At 38.7% G+C, this 27,591-nt stretch overlaps 1 protein-coding gene across 3 annotated transcripts in view; it reads left to right on the plus strand.

Annotated features, from left to right (window-relative positions):
- The window catches only part of LOC149793777 (uncharacterized), an 84,233-nt gene extending 59,006 nt beyond the window's left edge, over positions 1 to 25,227 (plus strand). For 2 of the 3 annotated variants that reach the window (XM_089967765.1, XM_089967767.1), the window contains 5 exons: positions 8,529 to 8,675; positions 15,454 to 15,771; positions 17,139 to 17,330; positions 18,659 to 18,737; positions 24,043 to 25,227. In XM_089967765.1, coding sequence (XP_089823891.1) covers positions 8,529 to 8,675; positions 15,454 to 15,771; positions 17,139 to 17,330; positions 18,659 to 18,737; positions 24,043 to 24,046 — 740 coding nt within the window. In that variant the 3' untranslated portion in view covers positions 24,047 to 25,227. The remainder of the gene's footprint in view (positions 1 to 8,528; positions 8,676 to 15,453; positions 15,772 to 17,138; positions 17,331 to 18,658; positions 18,738 to 24,042) is intronic. The other variant, XM_089967766.1, reaches the window with a different exon arrangement.
- The last annotated feature ends 2,364 nt before the right edge of the window (positions 25,228 to 27,591 follow it).

Genomic DNA, 27,591 nt, shown 5'->3' on the forward strand with positions numbered 1-27,591 from the left:
CGAACTGTGACCTTGGCGGACGATTCAGGAGTTTTCTTATACGGAAAAAACCATTGCATGGTATTCCTGTCTTGAAATATAAACTCGCTGGGTAATAACGTGTTTCTTATAATAGACAAATCATCTCGATATCGGGGATTAATCTCATGATACGATTGCACATTTGTGTGCAAATACGCGGGGATTTCCGGTATTTCCTCCGGTATTTCTTCTTCTGGTTCTCTTGCGGTGGCGCCTAGTTCTTCTTCATCGGCTATTGTAACATAAGGTTCTTGTGGGTCCGTTATAGCGAGTGGTGGCGGCCTCCGTGTTGTAGCAACCGCTATTTTCGCAGGGAGTGTTTCCAGAGACTTTTTTGTTTGCTCGGTCTGAGCCGCTATCTTTTCAAGCGCACCGAGGACGGGCACAGTTGCCGCCGTAACATCTTTGGTCGCTTTAGTTACCGGAGCAAAGAGCTGTTCGCTTCCAACAGCAAAATCAGTTTGTAGTTGTTGCCGCGTTTGAAGTTGTTTTCGGACCCTGTCTCGTAACGGTATGAACTTTTTAAGCGCTACTAGCCGCTCTCTGGCTAGCCGAGTAGTAAATGATTCGCCTACCATTATTGCAATTGCTCCGTAATTTCTAATTTCCTGCCGAGTGTGGCGGGGATATGTCCCAGGGGCTCCAGGGAGTTTTCGTCTATAATCCTTCTAATGTTTTTAATTTTATTAGAGATTTCTCGACGTCGTTCAAAAGCCTGTCCGAGTTTTTTTCGTATTATTTCAACGGCAGTAAATAGTCCAATGAATGCATTTGCGTCATTGTGGTACAGGTTCTCATTAATCGCATGTTGTAATCGTTTTATAAAAAAGTACTCGCGGGCCAGGGTAAAACGCCCCCGTTTCGATTGTTCGTTAATAATCTCATAATCGGATAATATTTTTTCGCTGTCGAGACTATCAGATAATTCAATTCCTTGATTTTTTAATTTTGAAATCTCGGCTAATATATTATTGATGTCTTCGATATTCATATTCTTATAAAACATCTTTATTTCTAATAAAAAAAAAAAATGAACTCTGCGCAGTGTGTTAACATTCGATTGAACCGTAGGATAATTCGTTTTCTTCCGGAACAGACAATTTATTGTCATGGTGACTTCGTCAGCGCCATAGGCGCCGGTGACCTTGTCACTCGCTGATATAATCGGAGGATTCTGTTACATATGAAAATCGAATTTTGCGTCCGTTTTTTTTTGAGATCGCTGAATTCTGTATTCCTTCTGCAACAAATCGTATTGAGGCGATACAAATGTCGAAATATTTTCCTGCCTCATTCATCGACTGAAATATTTTTTCCTCGTGAGTTGTTGTATCAAATGACTTTACGGGTTTTGCTTTCTTTGAGTATCTACCAGTTTGGCCTTTTTTGACATTCTGACTTTGCGAGATAGCTTGCAAGTTTATAAGAGAATTATCAGTCTTATTATTATTAATATGATCAATCACAAGCCCATTTTCGATTAATCCGTTGAATACTTCAAATACCACCCTATGAACATAATACTTCTTCTTTCCGGCACCAAACATCAAATACCCGTGATTATTTTTCCAACTGGTTTTTTTAGTCTACAATTTCTAACAACACCGTCGCGAGATGCCTCGTAATTAACGAGCACAGGATGCGGCTGAAATTCTTGGTCCATTTGTATAATAATACTACTTGTCTAATTCATTATTTGGTTTAATTATAAACCTTGCAATGTAGTCCTGAGGAGTTTTGATGACGAAGTCGGCGGTGGGGTCAATGACGGCGTTTTTAATTCGCTTGTCGTAATAACGTTTTAACTCCCTGTATCGCTTTCCGCCACAATTGATACACAACTGCGATTTTCCTCTTACACCAACGTGACAAACCAAGCACGGGAGGGGGCCAAGAGAACCATTACAAACGCTTTGTAAATGATACCCGCAGAATTCACCTCTACATGATTTATTGCACGGGGTTATCGACACAATCATCAACCATTTGCAGTGATTCATTATACTACATTCTTTCATTTAAATACTTGTTTTAATTATATGGATGAGTTCGAGAGATTAGCAGCAATTAAGCCCTGGAAAAATATTAGGTTTAATCTCGATAGAGTCCTCAAGGACGCACCAAAAGCGTTAATAAACGATAGAACCCTGTTGAATAAAATACGCGACTGTATCAATGAATTCAAGCGTGATGGTGCATCTCATAGTTGGTCAACATTTCGAATTGATGGTGTTGTTGATGCTACCATGAACGACAACCGCGCGGCAACGATAATATCACAACTTGGCTCCAGCAAGTATTTCTTCAGAGTAAAATTTATTGTCCGGGTGGAATCAGGTAATTGGATCATACGTGATAAATTTGAACCGGTTCTCAGCGACAAGAAAACAGTCATTGTTAGCCGCGACTCCAAGCCGGGGTTGTTAACCGGAATTGACAGACCATACTATGAACGAGCGTATCCTGAAACAGCAGTTGTCTATGGAATATACCCGTTAAATAAGAAACCTGATATCGGAAAACTAGCGCCGATGAAACAGTCAACGGGGATAAATTGTGTAGCAGAACGAGTAATAGAGCATTTTACAAATGCGTGTCGAGGAAATAAACTGACCGATTTACGACGTAGCAAAATAAACCAATGGGAGAAGACAGTGCGCGAGCGAGGAGCAACCATCAGCGACATAGCGAAATTAGAAACGTCGCTGAGATTTCCAATAACCGTTACAACAATAACCGGTGAAGTATTATATGAATCAAAGTATAAATCAAATGGAGCCCCAATCAAAGTTATTGATCATAACGAACACGCGTGGACGCCCGCGGTCACAATATTTCCACGGGATAGAACAGTAAAGTATATCCCAGGGGAATTCCTGGGAGAGGATAGTTTTCTCGCGGAGAGGAAACTATTTGATGCTATTGCTTGCTTGTGTAAAAACGACCCTGTATCAGTGTGGTTACTTCGCAGCGCTGAAAACGACATGGATACCTTTGATCAGTTTGTAAGACCAAACGGTGAATTATATCGCACTGAAGCGTTTCACAACAAGATGAAAAAAACCGCCATGGAATTTGAAGAGCATGATGAACAACTGCTAACAAATTGTTTTACGATTCCATCGGTTGCGGCTCATGTTGCAGCAAGGAAAAATGCGTGGAGACCAACGCGCAAGGAATTTCTACCGGATGTACAATCCAGTTGTTTGGAATACTATCACGGTGGACTATGGAACACTGAATACAACCGAGACGCTATGATCTCGGTTGATATGGTTGCCTGTTATCCAGCGAGTTTTCTCGGGTATGGATCCGCCGCTGAGTATTTCAAACGATTTGGACACCCCAGACATGAAATGACTCCTGTTGCTATTAATGGACCACTGCCTGATTTTGATTTAACCGGATTCGCTCGCATAGTATCATTTGAATTCGCGGCAGGACTTCATCGCTGTTGTTATATTTGGATCGGTAGACACATGGCTGAAAAGAGATGGCTTCCAATAGCGCTGCTACGGTTTATGATTGATTGTAGCATGCTTGTATCGTTGATTGTCAGCGACGCGATTATATCATACCGGGCGCAGACTGAAGTCTGGTTACCAGAACCAGAGTGTCTAGATAGCATAATTGACGAGTCCAGAAAACACATTGATGCCGACGAGGAATATATCATCGAATGGTCCAAAAAGATATTCAACCAACGAAACCGCGAGGCAAAAGATCTCGGTAGAAGGATAATTGGTAAGTTCACACAAGGTGGAAAAAACTGCGACTACAAACGATATTGCTCACGGCTGATTATAGATGACGCAGAATATGATTTCGTAATCAAGGACGCAGTGGCAAAAAATAGATACGTGAACTGCAAAACAGCTTTCTTGTCCAATGGAACAAGGTTGGGTACAGTTGTTACCTACTTCGATGGAGACAGCCCGGCATATCCACATTTGAGGGCGTCTATGCTGGGTTACGCCGCTATCAATTTATTCTCGATGATAAATAGATTCCCCGACACCGCGGTTAGAGTTGCGATTGATTCATTTTACATAGACGTAAAGTATAAGGGAAACATAGCCGAGTTTACTAGTCCGGACGAGAGTTGGGGTATATGGAGAATTAAAAATGAAATACGACGCGATTATTCCCCGTCAGCAGATGTCACCGTTGAAAATAATTACTTACGCGGTGATAATCTATTAGAATGGTCTAATGCACCACCGTGTTCTGATCCAATTTGTAGATATAAAACAGTTTATTTAAGCGGTTGTGGCGGGTCAGGAAAGACGACTCGGGCAATTGAATTATTTCGAACGCGGGCAAATATAATCGTGCTTACACCGACCCATAGACTAGCGCGAGAGATAAAACAACGAAATGTTGACGCCGTTACTTATCACAGCTTTTTTCGATACAGCGGCGGTGAGTGGACTCCTGATCGAATGGGGGAAAAATTTATTCCTGAGGTTATCATCTGGGATGAGATATGTACTGTTTCGTTAGATGTTTTACAAATGTTTCTTGAGTGGTTGCTGCGCGCGAATACAGCGGTAATCATGTGTGGCGACCATGGCCAACCACCACCATTTGTCGGCGAGGGTCCACATGATTGGTTAAAGGGTTTTGTGGACTATTATGAAGAAACCGATACTGATTACCGAGCACTTGATGAACAACTGCGCGAGGTTAAAAAATTAATCAGATTACAGCCGGATAGAGTTCAATGTGAAATAATCCGCGAGGTGATTCCGGAAACGCCGTTAAATGAATTCTGGGAAACATGGAGACCAAACGATTTGATTGTAGCGAGTAGAAAGATAGTCAGAGACACACTTCAGCGGAAGTTGTTTGCGTTGCATAAGGAAAAGTTTCCAACGCGTCCAGTGCCGTTATGTTATAGACCCGCGGACACACGGCGGCAGAACATTGAAGTTGAAATCCCGGGCCCGACAGCGTCAGGGACAAAAAAACAAATTCTTGTACTGAATGATATTGTGCTCGTTGATATCAGCGTCGTCGAGGACGCGCTACGTGCTGATAAATCCCCGTGGACGCTAGGATACGCAACGACAATACATTCCTCGCAGGGATTAACCATCACGGACACAATTGTTTGGATGGTTGATAATCGCATCGAATGGTCAAATCTAGTCTATCTTGCAGTGTCCAGAGTACGGAGAATGAATCAGCTTCGACGAATTGTTATTGACGAAGCCAGTGACAACTATGACATTATTGATGCTAGCGTCATTGATAGAAAACTCTCGGGTTACCGCCAACAGGATAAAAAAAAACAGCGGCGTTTTGATATTGATGCCGAATTAATAATTGCGTTACGACAACAACAGAATAATCACTGCGCGAGTTGCAATTGTGTAATGCGCTGGCGTTATTCGGATAAAGACGCTCGCCAATTTACCGTGGACAGGATCGATAACAGTCTCGGTCATGTCAAAAACAATGTGAGGTTGACCTGTCTTGAGTGCAATAGACGCAACGGCGCTAGTTAAGACCACGCGGGGGCAATTGAGTATCATCAGGTATCACTTGTAGTTGCTCGCGTGTAAACCCCCGCTGTGGGGCAGTTGAATCCAGTCTATAGATCGGTGGTCTACCAGTTGATCGTGTTATCGTTGATATGTTATGTGTGGTAACACTCCAAATAGGATCAGTAGCTCTTTTTTTACCGCCTTCAAGCTCTCCTGGTTCATACAGATATCTAACAGTGACATCGCCGAGAATCGGCTTGGAAACGCTATCTATTTTTGATCTTCCGGGTATATACTTTTTTTTAATCGCGTCGCTGGGCTTCATGTTGATTGCTCGGGTAATCTCGTTATTTAACGCTGCAATTACGCCTGGTAATCTTTTAACCCATTCACGAGATCGTTTTTCCTGGATGAATTCTTTCGCGTATTGATACCCAAATAACCGTTCAGCAAGAGTCCGATTGAATCGTTCAACAATTCCCTGATCACGATGTAGCGCAGTATGACCTCGTCGTATCGCGACGCTATGATGTTTCAGCGTTGATAAAACAGCGCCGCGAAATTCATTGCCAGGATCAACTTGTAATAGATTTGGCCAGCGCAGAGGACCCCTTCGGTAAATCCGCTCAAACGCATCGGCTACTTCAGTTGCTGACTTTGTTTTTAACGGCTCCGCTTGTTTGTATCGACTCGCAACATCAACTACAGTTAGCGCGTATTTGTAACCGTTGTCATGCGGCAGAAATAGTATATCAGCCTGATGAACTTCATTAGGTACGCTGACATCAAAGCGCGAAAAGTTGATTTGTTTAGGCGGTGGTAGATAAATTTGCCATATAGCCTGTTTGGATAACCAATTAGCCGCAGTGGCCTTTGTTACCTTTGCAGCGCTTGCGAGTTTACCAATTGCGGCCTTCCCCTTCCAGTATCCTCTCGGAGAATAATAGATGGATTCCATGTTGTTATTATAAACGCTAGCGTTTTCAATTACCAGCGCGAGAAGCTCCGCTTCCAATCATTAATTTACCTTTCATAGCCGATTTTACCAACCATGAAGCCAATTTTTCTTTGAATGATTTATCAGGAATAGCATTTAACGCGTGAATTAATTTTACATCCGCGATATGACGCTGTTGCAGATCGCTACTTTTGTAGTAGGCAACATCATGAGCATGACACGCCTTATCGATAGCGTTTATTGGATACTCACCGGGTTTGGGCTGATTTTGATCATCTAGTCTGATATCTAATCGTGTTCCGGGGCCACAGTAGCTATATCCTGGGAGGTGCTTTTCTCCTGGATACTTTGCCCACGGTGTTCCGGGGAGTTTTGATAACTTGGCTGCAATATCACCTCCTCGCTTTTTTTTAAAGCATCCCCGGGTCTAGCAGAAATAAATCTAAATTTCTTTGTACCGCATTGTACACACTTACCAGTAAGCGCCGATCTGTTATTTCTCGTTGTAACGGTTGTCATATCATTTGTGCCAGTACGCACTCTACACTTCACACAATATAGATCCATAATTTATGTATAGAGATATGGATATAATTGATTTTTCGGCGACTAAAACAAGAGAACCAGTTAAGCATGTTGCAGCGTTACCAAACTCGATCCGGATGATTATCATCGGACCATCTGGATCCGGCAAGACGCAATTGTTACTCAATTTAATAATGAGATGGATGAAGTGGGATAAGTTGTATTTAATCGCCCCTAGCGTGGATGATCAACGATGCTACGAGGTGTTGAAAGATTTTAACGAGAATGCATCAGCGATCGCTGAAAAAAATGTTATTGAGTTTATTACAGATATCAGTGATGCACCGGGTATTGATGATATTGATGGCGACGTTAACAATCTAGTTGTGTACGATGATGTTATGTTAGACAATCAAAAAAACCCAGCTAGGATATTTTCCAGAGGCAGGCATAAAAACACCGACGTGATATATGTCACTCAACGATACACTCAGATTCCAAAAGTAATCAGAGACAACTGTAATATTCTTGCTGTATTCAACGGCGTTGATACACACACGCTACGAAATATTTGGCAGACATGGTGCGGCGGTGACATGGACTTTAATGGTTTTCGAAACTTTTTTAGTCATGCTCAGTCGACCCCACATGGATTTGTAACGATAAATTTACATGATCCTCGGACACGATATCGTATTGGACTTGACCAAATATTCGGTTAGTTGTAAATAATTTTCATTGTAAATAGCCCCTTAGCAGCAGGGGGGGCAATGACATCGACGCGGTCGTCGCTGTGTTTACCGGACGCTGACGACGCTGGGATCGGCGCGCAGAACCAAATGACGTCACCGTCGTGTAGGATGGACAGACGTCGTTTTTTTTTTTACCGGCGCTGACTACACCGGATCCGCTGAGTGCAAAAAGTATTAATTAAGCCAAATGACGATTGGACAAAATGTCGGATTCGCCCCCCCCTGCTGCTGCTTAAGTTCAATCACAATGGTTAACTCACTGACAGTGGTATGCCTGAGTTCAATCACAATAGTTTAATTACTGTCAGAGGTATGCTAAAGAACAATCAAAATATTTAACTCACTGACAGAGGCATGCTGATGTACAATAAAAATATGTAACTCACTGTATGCCTAAGTTCAATGACAATAATTTACTTAATGGCAGTGGTATGCCAAAGTTCGATCATAATAGTTAAATAGTTAATTTACTGACAGAGGTATGCTTAAGTTCAATCAAAACAGTTAGCTGACTGACAGAGGTATGCTAAAGTACAATCAAAAGAGTTAACTCACTGACAGTGGTATGCTTAAGTTCAATCACAATAACTAACTTACTGGCAGTGCTTTGCTTAAGTTCATTCACAATAATTAATGTACTGACAGTGGTATGCCAAAGTGTAACATTGTTTTATGGTTTCAGTTGTTACTGTTTATAGGATTCACTTTATTTGTTCCACATTCTAAGTGTACCATATAACATTTTCGGATGGTTTTCATTTATTTCCACATTTTATCCTACAGTTCCTTGTTCAGCTGGACAATATGGTCAAAGTGGATTGTGTTACCCGTGTCCCGCTGGGTTTTTTCAAATCTATGAAGGCATGGAGAGCTGTATCAAATGTCCCGAGGGAACATTGACTCTTAGCACAGGATCAATTAATTGCACTGGTGAGATTTAATTTTGTAAAGTATCAAAGTTTAAGTGTGATATATAGTTTACAAGGTTAAAGCGGACATATATCTTCATGAAACGAAATGTATGACATTTAAGATACAGACCATAGCAGCACCAGCTCAAAATATATACCCAGAACTTGGTTTCAAAAGGATGACAGTGCGCCTTGCAATTCAGCATTTAGTACTTAATAATTCAAACACTTATTCATGTCAATATTAAACTTTACTCCCCAGAATATGAACTTGCAACACGGGCTCTTCTGTACTTTGCGTTTTGATTCCTTACAAAAGTGTCTGTTACCTGTCATTATAATTGTTGATGTTGTTGTTGTGGGGCTTAACGCCATTTTCAGCACAAGATAGGTTATACATGGAGGCCAGTATTAATGGCGGAGGAAGAACCCGGGAAAACTCCGGAAAGAACCACCGAACCACGAGAAGCTACTGGCAAGCTTTCTCTTCTCACATACCCACATTGGCCGAACCCAAGATTCGAACCAACGCAGACAGAGGTGAGATGGTAGTGATCCGTAACGGTGAGCGCTTTAGACCACTCGGCCCCCACTCGGGGTTCATCATTATAGTTGGGTTATATTTTATATACATGCACCACTTTGAGGTAACGTGCAATGTTGATGACACAATATTTTTATATGCCAAGACATGAAATATTGGCCTTCGGGTAATGTAGTAATGCTATTATATCACATAGTAACAGACGTGGTCATTTATTATACGAGTATTAAACAGACGAAATCCATTTTTAGCAATTGTGAGTAGAGAAGTGGGACACCCTAGTGACAATGGGACTTTAGTGTCAAAAAAGGGTATATCCACTCTGAGGACAATGGGAATTAAACATGACAAATTTAACATGGAGTGAAGGGGGAATTTAACATAGGTTGGGTTTCTAATGGGACAATAAGAATGGAACAGGTGGGGTGACGTCATGGTACTGAACATTGGCAATAATGTTGCAAGTGGCTGACCTCAATCGGGCGAAGCAGGGACAGCAGAAAAAACGCTATAACGCTTGGCAGTGCGTGACATATAACTTTATATAACGCCTGTCGGTGCAAAACATATTACTTCTCTATAGACATTGACAAAGAAACAAATACACAGAAAAACAAACAAATACATCAATATGGCAAGACAGTAATTCTTTTCGAGGCAATGGAGTGGCCCTGGAAAGGGCCTTTGGGTTTCTTCTTTATCTAATTTCTTCTTTTCCTCCGTCAACTTCTTATTTATTCTCACACATTCTTCTTTTTCTTCTCCTTCTTTTCCTTTTCCTCATTCTCCTTCTCCTTCTTCCTCTTCTTGTTTTCCTCTTCTTTGTATATTTTTCCATGCCATCTTTTCGTTTGTTCTTTATCCTCCTCGTCCTCCTTCTCCGCCTTTAACTTTTTAGTTAGTTCCTTTAATATTTTTTTCTCTTTCTTCAAATTATTGATCTCCATGCTTAGTCTGTGCCGGCTATAAGCTCCATACTGCATACTAATCAACATTTCCTCCACCATTCATATCCTATCCACGAATTCTTGCAATTTAAGTAGCTTGTTGATGTGATTACTTGCCATGGCTGATTATTCAATGTTGTATGGCGCTTATCTATCTATCTATCTATCTATCTATTAGAGTCGCGTTCGCCCGCAAGGGCATGTGCAACTGTTTAATGCCTGCATAGCAGGTTGTTTAATTATTTGTGGGGGAAGGAATGAGAGTCATATGCCCCATGCATTTATTCACTCAAGGAGTGATATTTAATTTAGCAGACAGATCGAGGGACAATTAAGTCATGTTCAACCTGTATTGAAGGCTATAATGAGTGGGAATTGACCCAACACATACATGTTTGTATTTCAGTAGTCTATCGCTGGAGTTTGAGACGTTCATTGTGATTGATTATGATATTGATGACGTCATGCTGAGTAGGAAGCGGCCCACATACTCAACTTTTGTAATGTCCGAAGTGAAAAGAAGGGATACACCAGCCGGAACGTGCCTGAAACGCCAAGGCCTTACAAAATTAAAATTTTCCCAGTTATATAATTATTGGGATTCACTATAACCAGTTGTGTTAGCCACAATTGTAATTAGAGTCACGAAATATAGTGTAGACAATTTTCCTCTTTCCTAAGTAACTAAATATAACGAGTACTTAGTGTACATAATTCAAAACTGTAATGCTCTTTTCCAATTATTGTCTAAGCTACTTGAAAAGTTTTGTTAATATTTGGTATAAGATTTTAAATTTTAAACGACAAACAAAGGATCAAATCAGCGTAGTGGTTTGATCAAATTGGGATTCCAAGCCAAAATGATGGAATCTCTTAGTAGGATGCAATTTGATTGGTAGCCCTAAAATGGGCTGTTTAAGGCAGCTGGTTAGAATATATTCCAGCTGGTTTCTTCTTCACATATCTCTGCTGCCGTCTGAGCTTTTTTTGTACCGCTGAGTAGGGAATGCATCGAACCCATGTAATTTTGTTGAGAACTCATCAGCTTCAATCAGGGTCAACATCCGGTGTTGCTCGAAAGCTTTATTGTAGAAGGTGCAGATGATGCGTCTACCAAAATGCAATTATTAAGGTCAGGGTTTCATAGTCTTGAGAGACCTCACCGCCAAATAAAAGACTGCATTTAATAAATTTCCTGCTTTTTGGGGAGTCAACAACGGTCTCGTTCATTCCAAGTAATAAAGCCTCGTGATATCTGGGTCGCTTTCCTCCTCTCCCTCTACTTGTTCTTGTACCCGTTCTATTGCCTCTTCTTGCTCGTCATCAGATTCCTAAATTTTTTCCTCTATTACGGTAGTACTCGGTACCTTTATGGCACTTAGTTGCAACTGTACATCTTTGAGTGTCTTGGTATAATCCTGCTGAATTATTGTAGGAGTAGATCTCATACTTTCTGGTGGAGTCCTGCTTTTAGGAGTTCATGCAACAATACTGGCAAACGTCTCATTTTGTTGTTGTTGTTGTTTGTCTACCAGAACGTGGTCTGGTCTAGCCTGGACAGTCAAAACCTTAGGCAGGGCCCTGAAGTTGTTATAGCTGGCTTAGTCAGCTGTTGGTGTTTGTCTTCTCTTTGGGTTGTAGTGGGACTGCGAGTGAACTGGGTTTGCATAATTTCCTCCCGTGGTTTCTGCGTGTTTCCCCCTCTACGACTCCAGGGCCGTTTTCTTACATCCTTTGGGATAAATAACTGTCCCGTAGAAATTCCTCCACTGGATTCCGTCTATTCTCCTTGAATTCTAGTAGTGAAATGGTTCCTGTCAGCGTTCCTGCGTAATTTCTGCTTATGTATTTTAACGCCAGGAAATGAGATTTCCCGCCTTCTGCATGCACAGTACGTACTTCCGGTACGAGGTCCGGGCTCTCTACTATCCAGCACCCGCATAGAGTTCCTATATTTAAAAAAATTGACAGGTGATATGGAGGGGGGCAGCGAGTGGGTGTAACTACATACCTTGGCGGTACTGGTCTTGATACTCGTTTATGAGACGAGCTTCCTTTCTTAATCCGCACGGGATGGTAGGTGGTGCTAGTCGACCAACACCATTTCTATCATATAAATCCAACTAATAAATGGCATTTTGTAAACGGAACACATAGCTAACTTCATGAGCCCAGCTCCAATTAACAACAATTAAAACATTCTTACAGTCCATTTGTCCTTGAACATCACGATTCACTCGAATGTTCCCACGTTGCGGGACTGAGAATTCTCCCATAGGCATGGATTTGGTTAAAATGGCCATCGTTGACGACGTTTAGGTGGAGATGTTGTACTATTGATGTACGGATCTTAAATGTGTATTTTGCGTGGAGTTCGATCATTATCACTCACTACCATATAATCATCCTCAGTATCTGCTGAACCTCAACGGCGGGGCAGGGGGTCAAATTAGAAATCATCCTGGTAAGATTGTCAATCCCCTTGAACAGGCGGCGGGTTGGGCCCTGGATGATGATGTGCTTTCAAAGCAGACTCGTACATATTTTGTCCAAGATTAATCTGGCAGGGCGTAGCAAAGGAGCGTCCTAAGAATGGAATACGATGCAAGTACGTTATAGTAGCCCATTCCTCTGGCGGTTTCTCCAACTTGTTGAACTGACAGGTACCCACACAGCCTGTTTTAAAGTCTACCTCGTAATGATATTGAATCTCAAACTGGACTGTAATATCGATAGGCCCATCTTTTCCAACGTAGGAATACCCTTTGATGTAGATAGGCAGAGGTCTGTAATGGCTCAAATCATTGGTAGTGGTAGCCCCTTTAGTTTCCAAATCACCCATCAATGGCATATAACTGACTCCACCCAATCCCTTATCAGCACCAACGAGCGTATTATAAAAACTCCCTAGGATCACACTTGAAGCGTTCATTTCTGTCTGCATAGATTGGATTCACCCTGTCCACTGGTCCTAACGGATACCATACAGTTGCTCCCTTCTCAGTATAGCTGATAGTTTGGCCCATCACAAACCTTTGATAGGATAATCCTGAAACACGGTATACCAGCCAATAGTTTTGAGAATCGCTCCGGCGGGAAGTTTCTTGTAGTTTGTGTTTTTCTTCATACAATCTATATGAGTTTCGGTAAGTCTAAATTTCACACGAGGTAGTCTGGCGTTACCCTGAGATTTACAGGTGGGACACGGAAGTTCTGATTATGTTCAAAGTTCAGTGTATTATCTATATAGGCAAATTCGTCTGTCCTCTCTTTCTTGCTCTGTATCCAACATGACCATTAACACACATTCTGGAGAAAAATCAGATCCAGGTTCTATAGAATGTGAAATACTTTTAGCCTTGGCAGACATGGGTGTAATATCACTGATATTGTATCCAAACTCCCTGAACCGAAACGATTCAGCATCAGTAAGACCAGACAGCCACTTGACTTCATTGAAAGCAGTAAATATACAACTGTAAGGTATCATATTCCAACCCTCGTCGATGGTTGCAGTATAAGCGATTTTGGTCAGAGTCCATCCAACATCCTCTTCCTTCAACTCTTGAAAATCCATATTATTCCCAACATAGCTGATAAAACGTTTTGTAAACACGTTAGTACTAACACGAGGAGAAGTATCACCGTGATTTGCTAATCCGGGAATTCCAAAATTAGACTCAACACTATTAACTCAGCGAGGGCATGGTTTCGGAGATATGCTGAAATTCGTCCTTCGTTCGATGGCTCCCATTTTGAAACCGATGGTGACACGAGAATTGCGCGCTTTGAAAGATGCCGCTTTGACGCATGGCAAAGACTTTATTCAAACTGTCATCAAAACCCCAAAGACGCTTTCTTGAGAGCAGGCAAAACTGTCTTACTTCAAACGAGCAATGACGTTTTGGCTCAATGAGAAACTCCTATAAATAGCCCGGACGCTGTCGAGTCAGACATTCCTGCTTTCCTGATGCCACAGCAAGGGCAAGGCAGAAAGAGACCACAAATACACCACTCCAGAGGACTTCACACCCCCCCAGAGCTAGAAAGACCAAGAAAAGAAAAACCGTCTGAGACTTAGACGTATTTGATTATGAAATCACAGAGAGAGAGAAACAAAATGATGCAGAGGGAGTCTTGTGCATGTTCCAAGTTGGAACTGAAACTGTTTGCCATGCCACCTACCATGATGATGATGCATAAATTCCAAATGGTAGAATTTCATCCCATCTTCTCTTTGACAACATAAGGCCCATCGAATTTGAAATCAAAGGACATCCCGAAGACTGCAACGATCTTAATTGCAGTTACCTGTCATTCGCGCCATTCAACATTGAATAATCAGCCATGGCAAGCAATCACGTCAACAAGCTGCTTAGATTGCAAGAAGTAGTGGATAGCATAGGAATGGTGGAGGAAACGTTGGATAGGATGCAGTATGGAGCTCATAGGAGGCACAGACTAAGCATGGAGATCAATAATTTGAAGAAAGGGAAAAATATGAAAGGAACTAACTAAAAAGGAAAAGGAGGAGAAGGAGGATGAGGAGGATAAAGAACAAATGAAAAGATGGCATGAAAAAATATACAAAGAAGAGGAAAACGAGAAGAGGAAAAAGGAGAAGGAAAATAAGGAAAATGAAAAGAAGGAGAAGACAAAGCAAAATATAGGGAGAAAATAAGAAGTTGGTGGAGGAAAAGAAGAAATTAGACAAAGAAGAAGAAACCCAAAAGCTCTTTTCAGGGCCACTCTATTGCCTTAAAAAGATGTACTCTCTTGCCATATTGATGTATTTGTTTGTTTGTTAGTGTATTTGTTTCTTTGTCAACGTCGAAAAAGAAGTTATATGTCCTGCACTGCAAGGCATTATATAAAGTTATTTGTCACGCCCCGCCAAGTGTTATAGGTGTTTTCATTTTTTCCCCGCTGTCCCCGTTTCGCCCGAGTGAGGTCAGCCACTTGCAACATTGTTTCCAATGTCCAGTACGGTGACATCACCCCACCTGTTCCATTCCTATTGTCCCTTCACGAACCCAACCTATGTTAAATTCCTCATTCACTCCATGTTAAATTCCCATTGTTCCCAGAGTGGATATACCCCCTTTTTAACACTAAAGTCCCAATGTCCCTAGAGTGTCCCACTTCACTACTATTGTGGGGCTAAGAAATAACAGAAGAAGCAATGAGAGCATAAATACGCTGTGGAAATCGACTTTCACTTCATTCGATGACCATGATGATCCTATATGACCTTTTGCTTATGTTTTGTCCGTTTCTTGATGAGAATAAGTCATATCATATTTCAGTTTCAACAGCAAGTTTATCAATGAATGTTCCCGTGACTCCCAGTGTTCAAACGGCAGAAACTACCTTAGATATTGTCACAACGGCAGTTACGACAACATCAAGTGAAGCATGTGGAGATTCTACAACTGCCGAGATAACTTCTTCCACTCATACATCTTCTGTTTCAAATTTATATACGAGTGTGCCTATAACAATTTCTGAACCATCCACTGTTACAGGACACATAACAACCAACCCTTCGGAGTCTTCTACTATTTCTTCAGTCTCGGAGAGTACAAAAGCATCCACACAACCATCAATGTCCTCTAGCGTAGCAAGTGAGTCATATGTGTTAACGGCATTCACATTAACTACCAAAGATAAATCTTTAAAAGAAGCATACACATCAAGCATATCGAGTGCATCGACCGTAACAGAAGAATCGTCAACAGTTTATTTATTAACTCCGATTTCAACTCCTTCAACATCGTTATCATTGATGCCCATAAAGACTTCGAGTGAAGTACCCAACTTTATTAATCATTCAACCAATCCAACAACAACCACAGGTACACAAAATTCACCAGAATTAAACAGCAAGTATTCAACCAGTTCCTCTACAATTACAAACTATCAACAATTTCAACAATCCCAACAAGTGCGACCAGAATTAAACAGTCATCACCAAGTTCGACAGGAAGCAAATCTACTACTCTTGTCAAATATTCTACAGTCCTAGGGAGCACAGCAGTCTCGCGATTACAGTACTTCTAGAGGAACGTCACCATTTTTGAGTGTTATAACAAGTAAACAATTCCCGACGTATCCACTCGTTACTTCAGTATCAACAGTTAGATCATCAGTGTTGTGGAAGATGTCAATTGTCCCCACGCTGACAACAGAAACCGAATCATCAGATGGATCAACTACACCAAGCACAATAAGTATGACAACCGTTGCCCCAAAATCAATGAATGTGTATACATCAACTTTTATTACAATATTGCAGTCATCGGTAATTTCTAAATCCACTGTGGCTGTATTTAAGCCAACATCAACAAGAATAGGTATACACATTATATCAGAACACAAAAGTAATCCTTATACAAGAACAAATGAAACAGCCACAATTTCTGCAATGTTTTCCAGTGCAACGCAATCACATATTCAACACCAAGTGGAACTTTAGGTATGTCTTTGAGATTTTCGGAACATTCCAAGGACCCGGATATAACAGTAGTCAATGACATATTGCAAAGATCGTCAGCGTCAAGTAAACAACTCGCTGAATCTAATACTTCTTTAGCGTTCTCCGTCTTTTCTTGAATCAACAAAAGCACAAAGTCCCTGACACAGCTACCAGTCTATTTCATATCAACTACAGAAACGGTTTAATCAATGTCATAGGTGTTTTATTTTTGAAAATAAAATTAGAATTAAAATTCATTCATAGTTTATAGTCTGCATTAGTGAAATTGTAACTAATATCAATAGTTCCTTCCATAAGTGCAAACGCAATCGCAGTCGCATAAGTTTCTATATCTAATTACGAATAAATGTGTATTCACCGGTAAAATGCTAGTTATATATCATAACCAAACACAAGACACTAATCTTTGTCTAATCTTTGTTTGAGGTACTCCGTTCCGTTAGTTGGATAATTATTTATGCAGTAAATGCAATAATAAATATTTATTCCTGATAGATGTTAGCAGTATTGATTCATCAACAACAGCAACAACAAGGACAACAATTTCAGCAATGAAATCAACATATACAACAAAAGAGGCAATTACTACATCAGCTCACACAGAAGAAATGCCAACCTTGACCACCACAGTGCAGACCGATAGCAATACCCGAAACGAATTTCAGAGAGACGATAATACCGTGAGAGGTATGTAAAATTCCTGGCTTAATTTTTTTTTTCAACACAAAGCTTCATTCCAAAGCTAAATCTGCTTATCACAAGGAACGAATATGATCATTTGTTTTAGATCTATTGAAAAATGCCACATAAAATCTTGTTTCCCCATTAAATGTCACACCTACCATTCATATTAGAATAGTTGCAAATTTTATTAATAGCTCTTGCTCCAAGATAACAATAAGGACAAGAAAACAGCAACGAGAAAATTACAAAATGGATTCTGGACTACATCTGGTTCAAATTACTGTCCGGTCCATGTGTACAAATATTCAAGTATCGTTGACTTTCATACTGTCTATTGTATTTATCTGAGGTATTTCTGGACCATAGCTGCTTAATAATCGCGAATAAAATCTCTTCCGAATAGTTCTCAGTGCAAAAAGATCTCACTGTGCTGAACATTGTTTTATCTTCCACAAACGTCTGTTTGTTCAACATGAGTAGGTTCCCATTTTGTAGACCACTTGGAGTTGGAATCCCTAACAAAGATTATATCCCAAAAATGAACAAATGTATTGACATTTCTGCTTCGAAATTGTTGGAAATATAACCGAAAATGGGGACTTTATTCTAGACAGTATAAGGATAAGTTTTCATGAAATATAGTTGTAGCAACTGAACATTCTTTAAGCCGTTTCAGAACACTCAGAATACTCAATTCATGTCCTAAATGACAACTGTGTAGTAAGTATGATTGCACGCGCAAGTTTGTGTGTGTGTTTTGAATTTTTAAAGTAGCTTTTACAATTTCGTTATATCGCTATGATGTCTGCAGTGTGACAGTTTATAGTGATGTCGAGCAATGGGGCATCATGCCGCAGACATGTAGCCTATATCACACCCAGTCACATTATCCTGACACCAAGTCGACCAATCCTAACAGTAACCACTTAATGCTGAGCGCCAAGCGAGGCAGCTGTTAGTAACATTTGTTATAAGTCTTTTGTATGACTCAGCCGGGGTTCGAGCCCGCAACCTCCCGCATCCAAGGTGTACGCTCCAACCACTAGGCCATCGGAATGGTGACCCGCAAGTTTTCTAGTTTAGTAAAAATTAGCGAATGTTAAATAAACACCCATGGAAATATAGGAAGTAAAGATGTGTCACCATCTGCTAAGTTCGTAAGAACTGAACCGACAGACTGTTTAAAAATAGTAAATTCGTGCGAATTTAACAAGCAGGAAATTCTCAGTTTTTCTGTAAATGAAAACCTAACATTCACAGCAAAGATTTGCCGCGTTAATAAGCAGCATGCTTTTATTTAAACTTAAGAATATGTAACTTTTCATTTGCAGGTGCTGCCCTGGTGGGAGGATTGGCTGGAGGAGGTTTGCTTCTTCTTGGAGTTGTCGTGTTTACATTAGTATGCATACGGTGAGTAGAGGGATGGGGTTATCTATCAAAACATGTATTATCCTTATTTTAACTCGACATCTGTATATATTTTGCAAACGTTTTAAACATTTCTATTAAAACTGGACATGTACCAATAATAGATTTGTAATTGAAAGTAATTTAAAAAATAAAGGAAACAAGTCACCAAAACGTATGAGCAAGCATTATCTTATTTGAACCAATTGAAGAGGCCTTGATCACTATAGGTGACTCAAAAATTTTTAATCGCTAATATGTCCAGTCGTTATTAATTGTTTCTTATTTGCTATTTCACAATCCAAGTTTTAAATTGAAACAGAAATTGACTGTAATCGTAACCGATGTAGCACGCAGGTAGAAGTATGATTTAGACTGAACCTGATCTTTTGCAAGCAAGTAGAACCACAAAATAGCCGCTTCGGATTTTGGAAGTTTAAATAGGTCAACACGCTTCTATACCAAATGACTTTACTAATTTTAACCCGATAGTCGAACGGAGTGAATGCGGGATAGGGCAGCAAAATGTTAATCTAACGCAGGTGTGAATTATTTTGCGTAGCGCAATAATTTGGCGTGAAATGATATAACTCTTGATAATATTTCAAATTAAATTACACATTGCTGGGACATTCAATTATTGAGCTTTTACAAATACAATATCTAGAAATTTTAGTTGCATAAACTATGAAACAATAAAACCGCCAAAACGCTGCTACTGCAGGTGCAGACAATGCCGTATTTGCACATTGTGCAAAACCTTTACAAACACTTTGGATTCTCTTTGCTGTCTTCAACGATTTTTGCGCAGCATTAATCTGCTAACGTAAACGCTTTGGTCGAGTAAACGATTTTGCGAAGCCAAATCTACTGACCAGTATTTGCTTCAGTTTTCCTGCAAATGAGATACTTGCTTTGGGCCGCTAACGCTTCATTTGTATATCTGTACATGAAATCATCGGTGGTTTTCTGTTTCCTCCAGGACGGTCTCAAACTCAGCTGTGCAAATTATTGTATCACCGATAGTTATTGAGTAGCTTAGTAATCGTACTGGGACTGGCTCGTGCTATTGCAAGATTGTTACATGCGATTAAAAGTGAATGTCAACCATAAATATTAGATTTCCAGGTGGCCCATCAAAAGTAATACATTGGGTACAAAGTTGTGATGTCCTTCTGGAAAATCTGTAGTCGTGTCAACATTTTGATCCCGGCCCATAAGCAACAATAGCTCATAATATTTACGTGCAGAATAGTTACTTTCAATGTCAAGCTAAATTTCTTCATAGGGCTCATGATGATCAGTTGACCGCAGAGAAACTTCAGACACTAGTAACCAGTAACTGTTTTTTTTCTTACAAAGCCACATACCTGAGCTATCCATGTTGGGTAGTTATTTGCCATGAAAATTGTTGACCCTCGTTTTCTGTTGAGCCTGTGGTACGCGTGTGAAATTATGACGGTGATGTGGCTCCAGAACTCAAAACGACAACACGCGCGTTTCTGCATCCATTGAAGGGATTTTATTTTCGACAAGTCAACTTACTATGATGAAAGACGCCGTCATGCCAAATTTTATTATTGCTGTCACCCTTTTGGCATAATGCAACCGTGCGTTTGGCACACAAAAAATATCTTTCAGAGCATTTCTGCAAAATCCACGTATGTGACGGAGAATAATGTCATGCGAAAACGGTAATGAGGTGCCCCTAAGTTTTACTCAAGCCTGCGCGAATTCAGTATTGTAATTGTTAGTGACGCAGTTATATCGGGCGTTCCAGTATTTCGTTCTACTTTCATAACCTTCCAATGGTTTATTAGAATCGATCTGCTTGCACGAATTTATCCTTGTTAAATTATCATAGATTGACCAGCGGATGGTGCATAATTGTCAGTGTATCTGGCGAATCCGAAAATGGTGGCACTATCAACGTTGCTCAAATATGCCTCAGGTTCTTTTTCATCGATAAAATATCGTTAGCTAGCTGCTGAACCACCCCATAATGACCATGTGGACAAGTCCAACATTAGCGTTGTCGATTTTGTCAGCATTTTCGGTTTGTACAAGTTTTCCATCAATTTCTAAGAAGGCCATCCACGGAAGAAAATACTGAAATGCATCATGCGTTAAAATTCTATTCAATCCTTTTGAATACGAACCTGATCCATGTACGAAAAATATAAACTTGTTTGTGTTTCGATCCATTTTTAAAATGCATCCATGTCCAATGCGGGATCTGATGCTTATTCACAAGTTGCCTTTTTATTGTCTCGTCTGATACGTTACTCCTAATGCACAATTGTTATCCATTTCTCACTTGCAATCATCGAAGCAGTTTTGCGTTTCTGAGCAGCATAAATGATGGTTTTACAGGCCGGCATAGGCAATGCTGCTGTTGATAGAAAAAAGTGTAGTAGGATTTGTTTCTAATTAATAATTCTCGAAGTCGATGTCGAAAATATTGAACCGCTCTTAATCCCATAGTTTTCAACCTATCGACAAGAACAGTTTTGGTGCTATCAACAACTTTCATTACAATTTGTTTATCGATCGATGCAGCTTGTGTAAACAAGGTAGTGAGCACTTTGTGCACCTGCAAATAATCCCGTGACAACATCACTAAGGACAACTCATGATATATCATGCAAACGAGTTTTCTCGTGTTAATAATCACGTAAAGGTATCACACGTACACGCACAATTGTACTTTTATTAGGTATCAAGTCGATCTCGAGTGTACAGTTTTATTGTCAAGGATTTCCCTCGATGCCAACCTGGTCCTCAATAGCAAAACGAAGTTGTGTCAAGTGGACATTTTGACACCGAAGATACACGGGAGATGCAGGAGTAATCAATACAAAATAGCAGCTGGCGAAATGTATAAGAGCATGTAAATGTAACCCTGAGCAGCTACGTTTGGCGTCAGAGGTTAAATGGATCTGAAACGTTGAGATAATACTGACCATGTTTGGTGGAATTTAATATCCAGTCCCTCCTTGTAGTGGGTATAAGATTATTTTGTCCTGGGGAATCTCAGGAATAGGCCAGCAAAAGAATTGTTTTCATTAATGACCATTGGATGTGTGCCTAGTTCAGATTTAATTGAGATGACGGAGCTGAGCATGTTCGCTCATAAAACGTGTGGTGACTTAGTCAAGGTGTAACGAAATCGTTGGTAGAATCGCTTCTTTGATATATTTTATGACAAACTCTTGCCAAGTTAAGCCACCCTCCATGGAAAATAAAAACGAGTTATTCACGGGAAGATCAACAAATAGTCATGAAATGATATGACGTCAGCAGTATGACAAGCACAACTACGCTAGTGCCGTTTCAAATATGTGAGATTCCTCTACGGTGATTGGTGTAGAAAATAGGCACATAAGATTCTGGATTCTTTGATGAAATTGTAATCATCTAACTGAGGTTTTTGATTGCATTTACAACAATACGCTGCATAGGAACATATTATTTGTGATAAACGGAAAGTGTTTCAATGGAATTTTCATCAGAGTACATCATCAATAAAGCCTTACATAAATTTGTGCATCAGTGTGCGAAACGACCCCGGGTCCATAAGGTCGTTGGTGAGCAGCCGCTAACAAATTGTTGCAGCCTCATTAACAACTTCTGAAGTGTTGTTGCCCACGCAAACTGACTAACCTAGTGATTCCAACTCTTCATGTTGAACCCTTTGATGTCATGGAAACTTTGAATGTCCCACGTTTGCGTGAACAACCACAAATATGTTTTCTAAGTTGAGATGATTTCTCCTCCGATAGGAAGAAATATTGATCTTCATTTATAGAGAAATCCTTCCTGGCAAGCTCCTGCCCAGAAATTTGGTTTAAAGCTGTTTTACGTACTTTTAGAACAGTATCTAACTTTGATGTGAACCGGTTCCTGCTCAAACAAATGGTCTTTGAATTCCTTGGACCTTAGTTATTTGAGCGGCGAACCAAATAGACTTTTGAAAGAATTGGTTCCATTCTTGTTCTTTAAATATATATACTGTAACAAAACTTTGTACCGCGAAGAAGTTCTAGTTTATTGCGCGCGGCTTTACGATGTTTGTTAGAAGCCTCTGACATAAAAAGTTCAAATATTTAAAGAACCATTGCACGGAAAAGAATATAGTATAGTCACAATGAATAATAATGTACTGGCCTGGCTTGGCCAGATTTTGTTTCATGAAACCAAATGGTACGACAGTTTACACAATGCACTCGACAGGAATGTGTTCTACAGCCAGTGGACACTGACGTTATATGCACTTTATTTGATGCTTATCATTCGGACGATATCTATAGGTCATATATATGTGTTCTGTAAGTGATTGGTACACTGCGAGCTCATCTCTGCGATTTTGTTTTATATGAGGCATGCTCATTCCGCATAATTTGACAAGTATTCATAGAATGTTCCCATTTAAGAAAGAATATCTCAAGTCACAATATGGAGTCCTTATGTCGTAAATTTGTCAATGCGAGGCACCTGTGACTGCTTTACATTCCCTTTCACGCTTTTTTCATATGTGACTTGGTAGCCTGCAGAAGATGGTGGTTTTCAATCATTTGTGATTTAATTATTTTGCATGGCTTTTATGTGTGGAAAGAAGATATGAAAGTAATGACCAAGCATCTGTTTAAGAGGAGGTTTCGATGTCGTTTCTGTGGTGAACATGGAGGTAATCCGGTCGAGTTGAAGTCGTTGGTAGACATTTTGCTGAAGATGGTAGCTATCTACCTGAATATTTAATAAACTATTATTTCTTCAAGCCAAATATAATTGGCTATAAAATTCTGAAAGATGACAATGGCTGAGTGGAAAGTGGCTCGATAGTCCTCTTAATCTGCACATCTCCCTCAAATATAATTTTGTAAACATCCATATTCGTTGACAAATATATTATGTTGAAAGATCACAAAGAAATGCGACGTTAAAGAAAGGCACAATTGAATGGTTGAAAGAATTTTCTCATGTAAAATATTTCATTGTTTTGCTTTCTATCTAATCTGTACAACATTTAGAATTTGTTTACAATTCATTCAATATATCTTGCAAAAAAGTGAAAAGTGCATTTGTGTAAAATACGTATTTAATAGTAGAGATATGAAATGCGCTGAATACAACCAAATAATGATCTGACAATATAATTACAAAGTATAGTTTACAATCATGAATCAACATATAATGATATAAAATAATATAATATAATAGCATATAATATAATATAATATAATATAATATAATATAATATAATATAATATAATATAATATAATATATTTCTGTGTTCTTTTGTACAAGATAATCTCATCAAAGACACATAAAAGGAAGCCGCAACCTAGGTCATTCCAATCTTTGAACACTATTACGTCATCTCAGACAACTGAATACAATGTAGACATCTGGAACAAAGATTCAGCCGCAAGCTGTGGCGTCCATTATATTTGGATGTGGAGGAAAGCGGTATAGTCTGGCGCGGTAGCTATGACTTAGTGAATGAGAGCATTTCTGATCATAAGAGACCTTCTTACTGAATGCAAATGGGAGATAACTGTTGTAAATAATCATCATTCCTGATTTTGGCAAGTATGTCATGCCCGAATTAAAAATTGTTTTTCCGTTTTAATACCCAGTTTGACAATGTAAGATTCATCTTATCTACTTCACCTATACAGAAATCTGCTATTATTATTATTATTATTATTACTATTATTATTATTTTCATTATTATTCTTATTATTATTATTATTATTATCATTATTATTTTCATTATTATTATTATTATTATTATTATTATTATTTTCATTATTATTATTATTATTTTCATTATTATTATTATTATTATTATTATTATTTTCATTATTATTATTATTATTATTTTCATTATTATTATTATTATTATTATTTTCATTATTATTATTATTATTATTTTCATTATTATTATTATTATTATTATTATTATTTTCATTATTATTATTATTATTATTATTTTTATTATTATTATTATTATTATTATTATTATTATTATTATTATTGAAACTGTGAAATGAAAATGAACACAAAAATAAACAGATGCAAATAAATGAAAAGTGTAGTTAGAAGTAATAATATTTCTTCAGCTTGAATATTTTTTCAGTTTGTAGAATTCTTAGACGCATGTTCAAAATTGTGAGCAAGAAATATTCGGTCAATCGGTAATATTTAAATGACATTTTAACATCATGCATCAAGGGGTTTGAAATTCATTGATTAAAACACTGTAATCTATGTTTATTTATTTTTCTGCATAAATGTAATTCAGCTTCTTATAATCAATTTTCCTTTCCCAATGTGTTGTTTCAGATTATTTTAGTTTTCTATGCTTGTGATTGAAAGGTAATTCTGAGTGTTGCACATTTTATTTTTTTCTTCCAGTCTTTATGTACGTTTGAATTTTCTGACTTTCCATATATTTCATCACATCAAATATTAAAATTGTATTTTGTATTGTATGGTTGAATGTTTTACTTTATGTATAAACAATCTAGAGATTATCTTCATTTTCCAAAGTATACGAACAATTCATTTAGGTATGTGAAGTGTGTGCTCAAAATCCTAAACTATTACGCTGATTCTGTTTTTCTCTGGACTCCTTTCTTCTTTGGAATAGCATGGTACAATAGAAAGTCACCAATCATCAATATCAAGAAAGAACAAAAATAGTTTACGTGCTTAATTCTCAGGTTTTCTTTTAAATATAAGTGTTGACATGCAAGTCCAAAGAAATGTTGAAATGCGTGAACAAACCCTTCATAAAAGATCAGTCAGCAACAACTTGATAAAAAGCGTTCATAGTTTCGAGTACAGTATCAGCACAGAATTTTCACCTGATATGACCAGGATCCGTTTGGAATCCGTTGCTTTTCTGTTTGAATCAGGTGGATTTTATATAGATTCTTATGGTTTTCTGTTAGATTCGTTCAGTTCAGTTGTGAATTCTTGCGTTTGTTTATTGTGGAAGAAAACTATTTCGTCTCGTCTTTAGTCGGAATCTATCTGAAGTTTGAGACAGGTGGACCAGTTGTCATTGCTTTTAAGGATGTCAGTGTAATATAGAAAGTATTTGAAACCACAAGATGCAGGTTCAATTTCCATAGCTTTTTATCAGTTTACGCACCAGTAAATGATATCAGTTTATCACGAAAATAGAAGACTTCAAGTTAATTCCAGTTTATAATGCTTCTTCGCCGTGATCTTATGACGATCACACCAGAAACCACAAGACTCCGCTCCAGCTCCAAATGTAAGACGGAAACACAAGAATGCACAATAATCCATTACAAATCCAGTCCTTTCTGCCAGTTTTCATAAAACAGAAACCCCAGAACTCATATGAATTCCTTCCAGTTTTCACTGCTTTCTTGAATTTAAGCTCCCATTGCCTCTTGGCAGTCTCTTTGAGAAAGTAACAAGACAAAACACTAGAAAAAGTTTTAGTTTTCAATACGTTTTGGACAGTTCTGAATCGCAGAATTGTCTTTCTTGTCTTTTAAATGGAAACGTAGAATTAACTGTTCATGGAATATTTTCTCCCATAAGGCTATATATACACAATTAGTTAACTCGAAATTATTTTCTGATAAAGACTGTGTAAGGCTTCAGTTGCAATAAATATACATAATGAAGAAATATGGAACAAGACAGAGATATTACATTTGAAAAAGTTCGACTAATTTTTAAATATAAAGTTTCTTGATGTGAAACAACTATCTCCATTAATAATGTATGGTTCAGTGATGATTTGGGAACTCAATGAAAACGTGTTGAAGTTACTAAAATGTTTATGGCAAAATCGTTAAAATTATCCTAATATTTAAGTACCACTTATATCTAAGCACACAATCCTTACAGATGAGAAAGACATGCTACTAAACGTCTTTGGCTTGTGAATCCAGTCACGTATTCAACATGTCCATATCTTACCAGATAATCACTTGTAAATTGATGTTGGGAAAGCATTTTCACCAACTCCATCCCATAACAAAAATGAAATGAAAAATAGATTGTTATCCAGAAAGTCATGGGTCTACAACAACAACAAGAAAGATACAAACCAAGATTATTGCTGTAAATAATAATGTGGGTTCGTGTTTGTGAAAACTCATGCTGGAAACTTTATTCAATTATTTACCCATTTAATCGTATATGAATTATCTGGCGTTCGTTATAGGTATTTGGTCTCTGATTCCTTATCGCATACCTAAAGGTTCCCTATCGCACATCCAACTTCGAACTACTTTTACAACTTCTAATATCCGATACGAGTTCACTTATAAAATATCGGGAATAATTTATTACTATACATTTTAAATATATTATCATTTGTAACGTTTAAGAAATGTAATCATATTTTGTGAAAATGAAGATAATAGGAAAATATCGTAAGTAGCGTCAGAGCAGCAGGGCGGGCGAACCCTACAAAGAGTTGGGAGGTCCCAAACGTCAAAATAAGCCTTCCACAGCACAGCTAAGGAGGATTAAAATGACGGGAAAAAAAGGACTAACTTTTTTCGGACCCGGAGAAAGTATCTCCTAGAGAGTTCCTCTCTGAGTTCCTCTCTGAGTTAGCTGCGCTGTTTTCCTGCTGGAAATAGGTTAGGTGTTCAAAAAATGAACCCAACTCGTCGTCGCCGCCCGCCCTGCTGCTATGAATTAATAAAAATTGTCAAGACCTACTCGATATCTTGTTCTGGGATCATGTAAATTTATTGTTATAAATCCGTGTGGAGTAGCTTGAAAAGAAGTTTCTAAACTTATTTATGTCCATATCACCGCTACACCAAGTTTGATGAATACTTCGTAACGTGTGAG

This window comes from Sinohyriopsis cumingii, chromosome 8 (genome assembly GCF_028554795.1).
Source record: "Sinohyriopsis cumingii isolate HCF-2022 chromosome 8, ASM2855479v2, whole genome shotgun sequence".
Lineage (NCBI taxonomy): Eukaryota > Metazoa > Mollusca > Bivalvia > Unionida > Unionidae > Sinohyriopsis > Sinohyriopsis cumingii.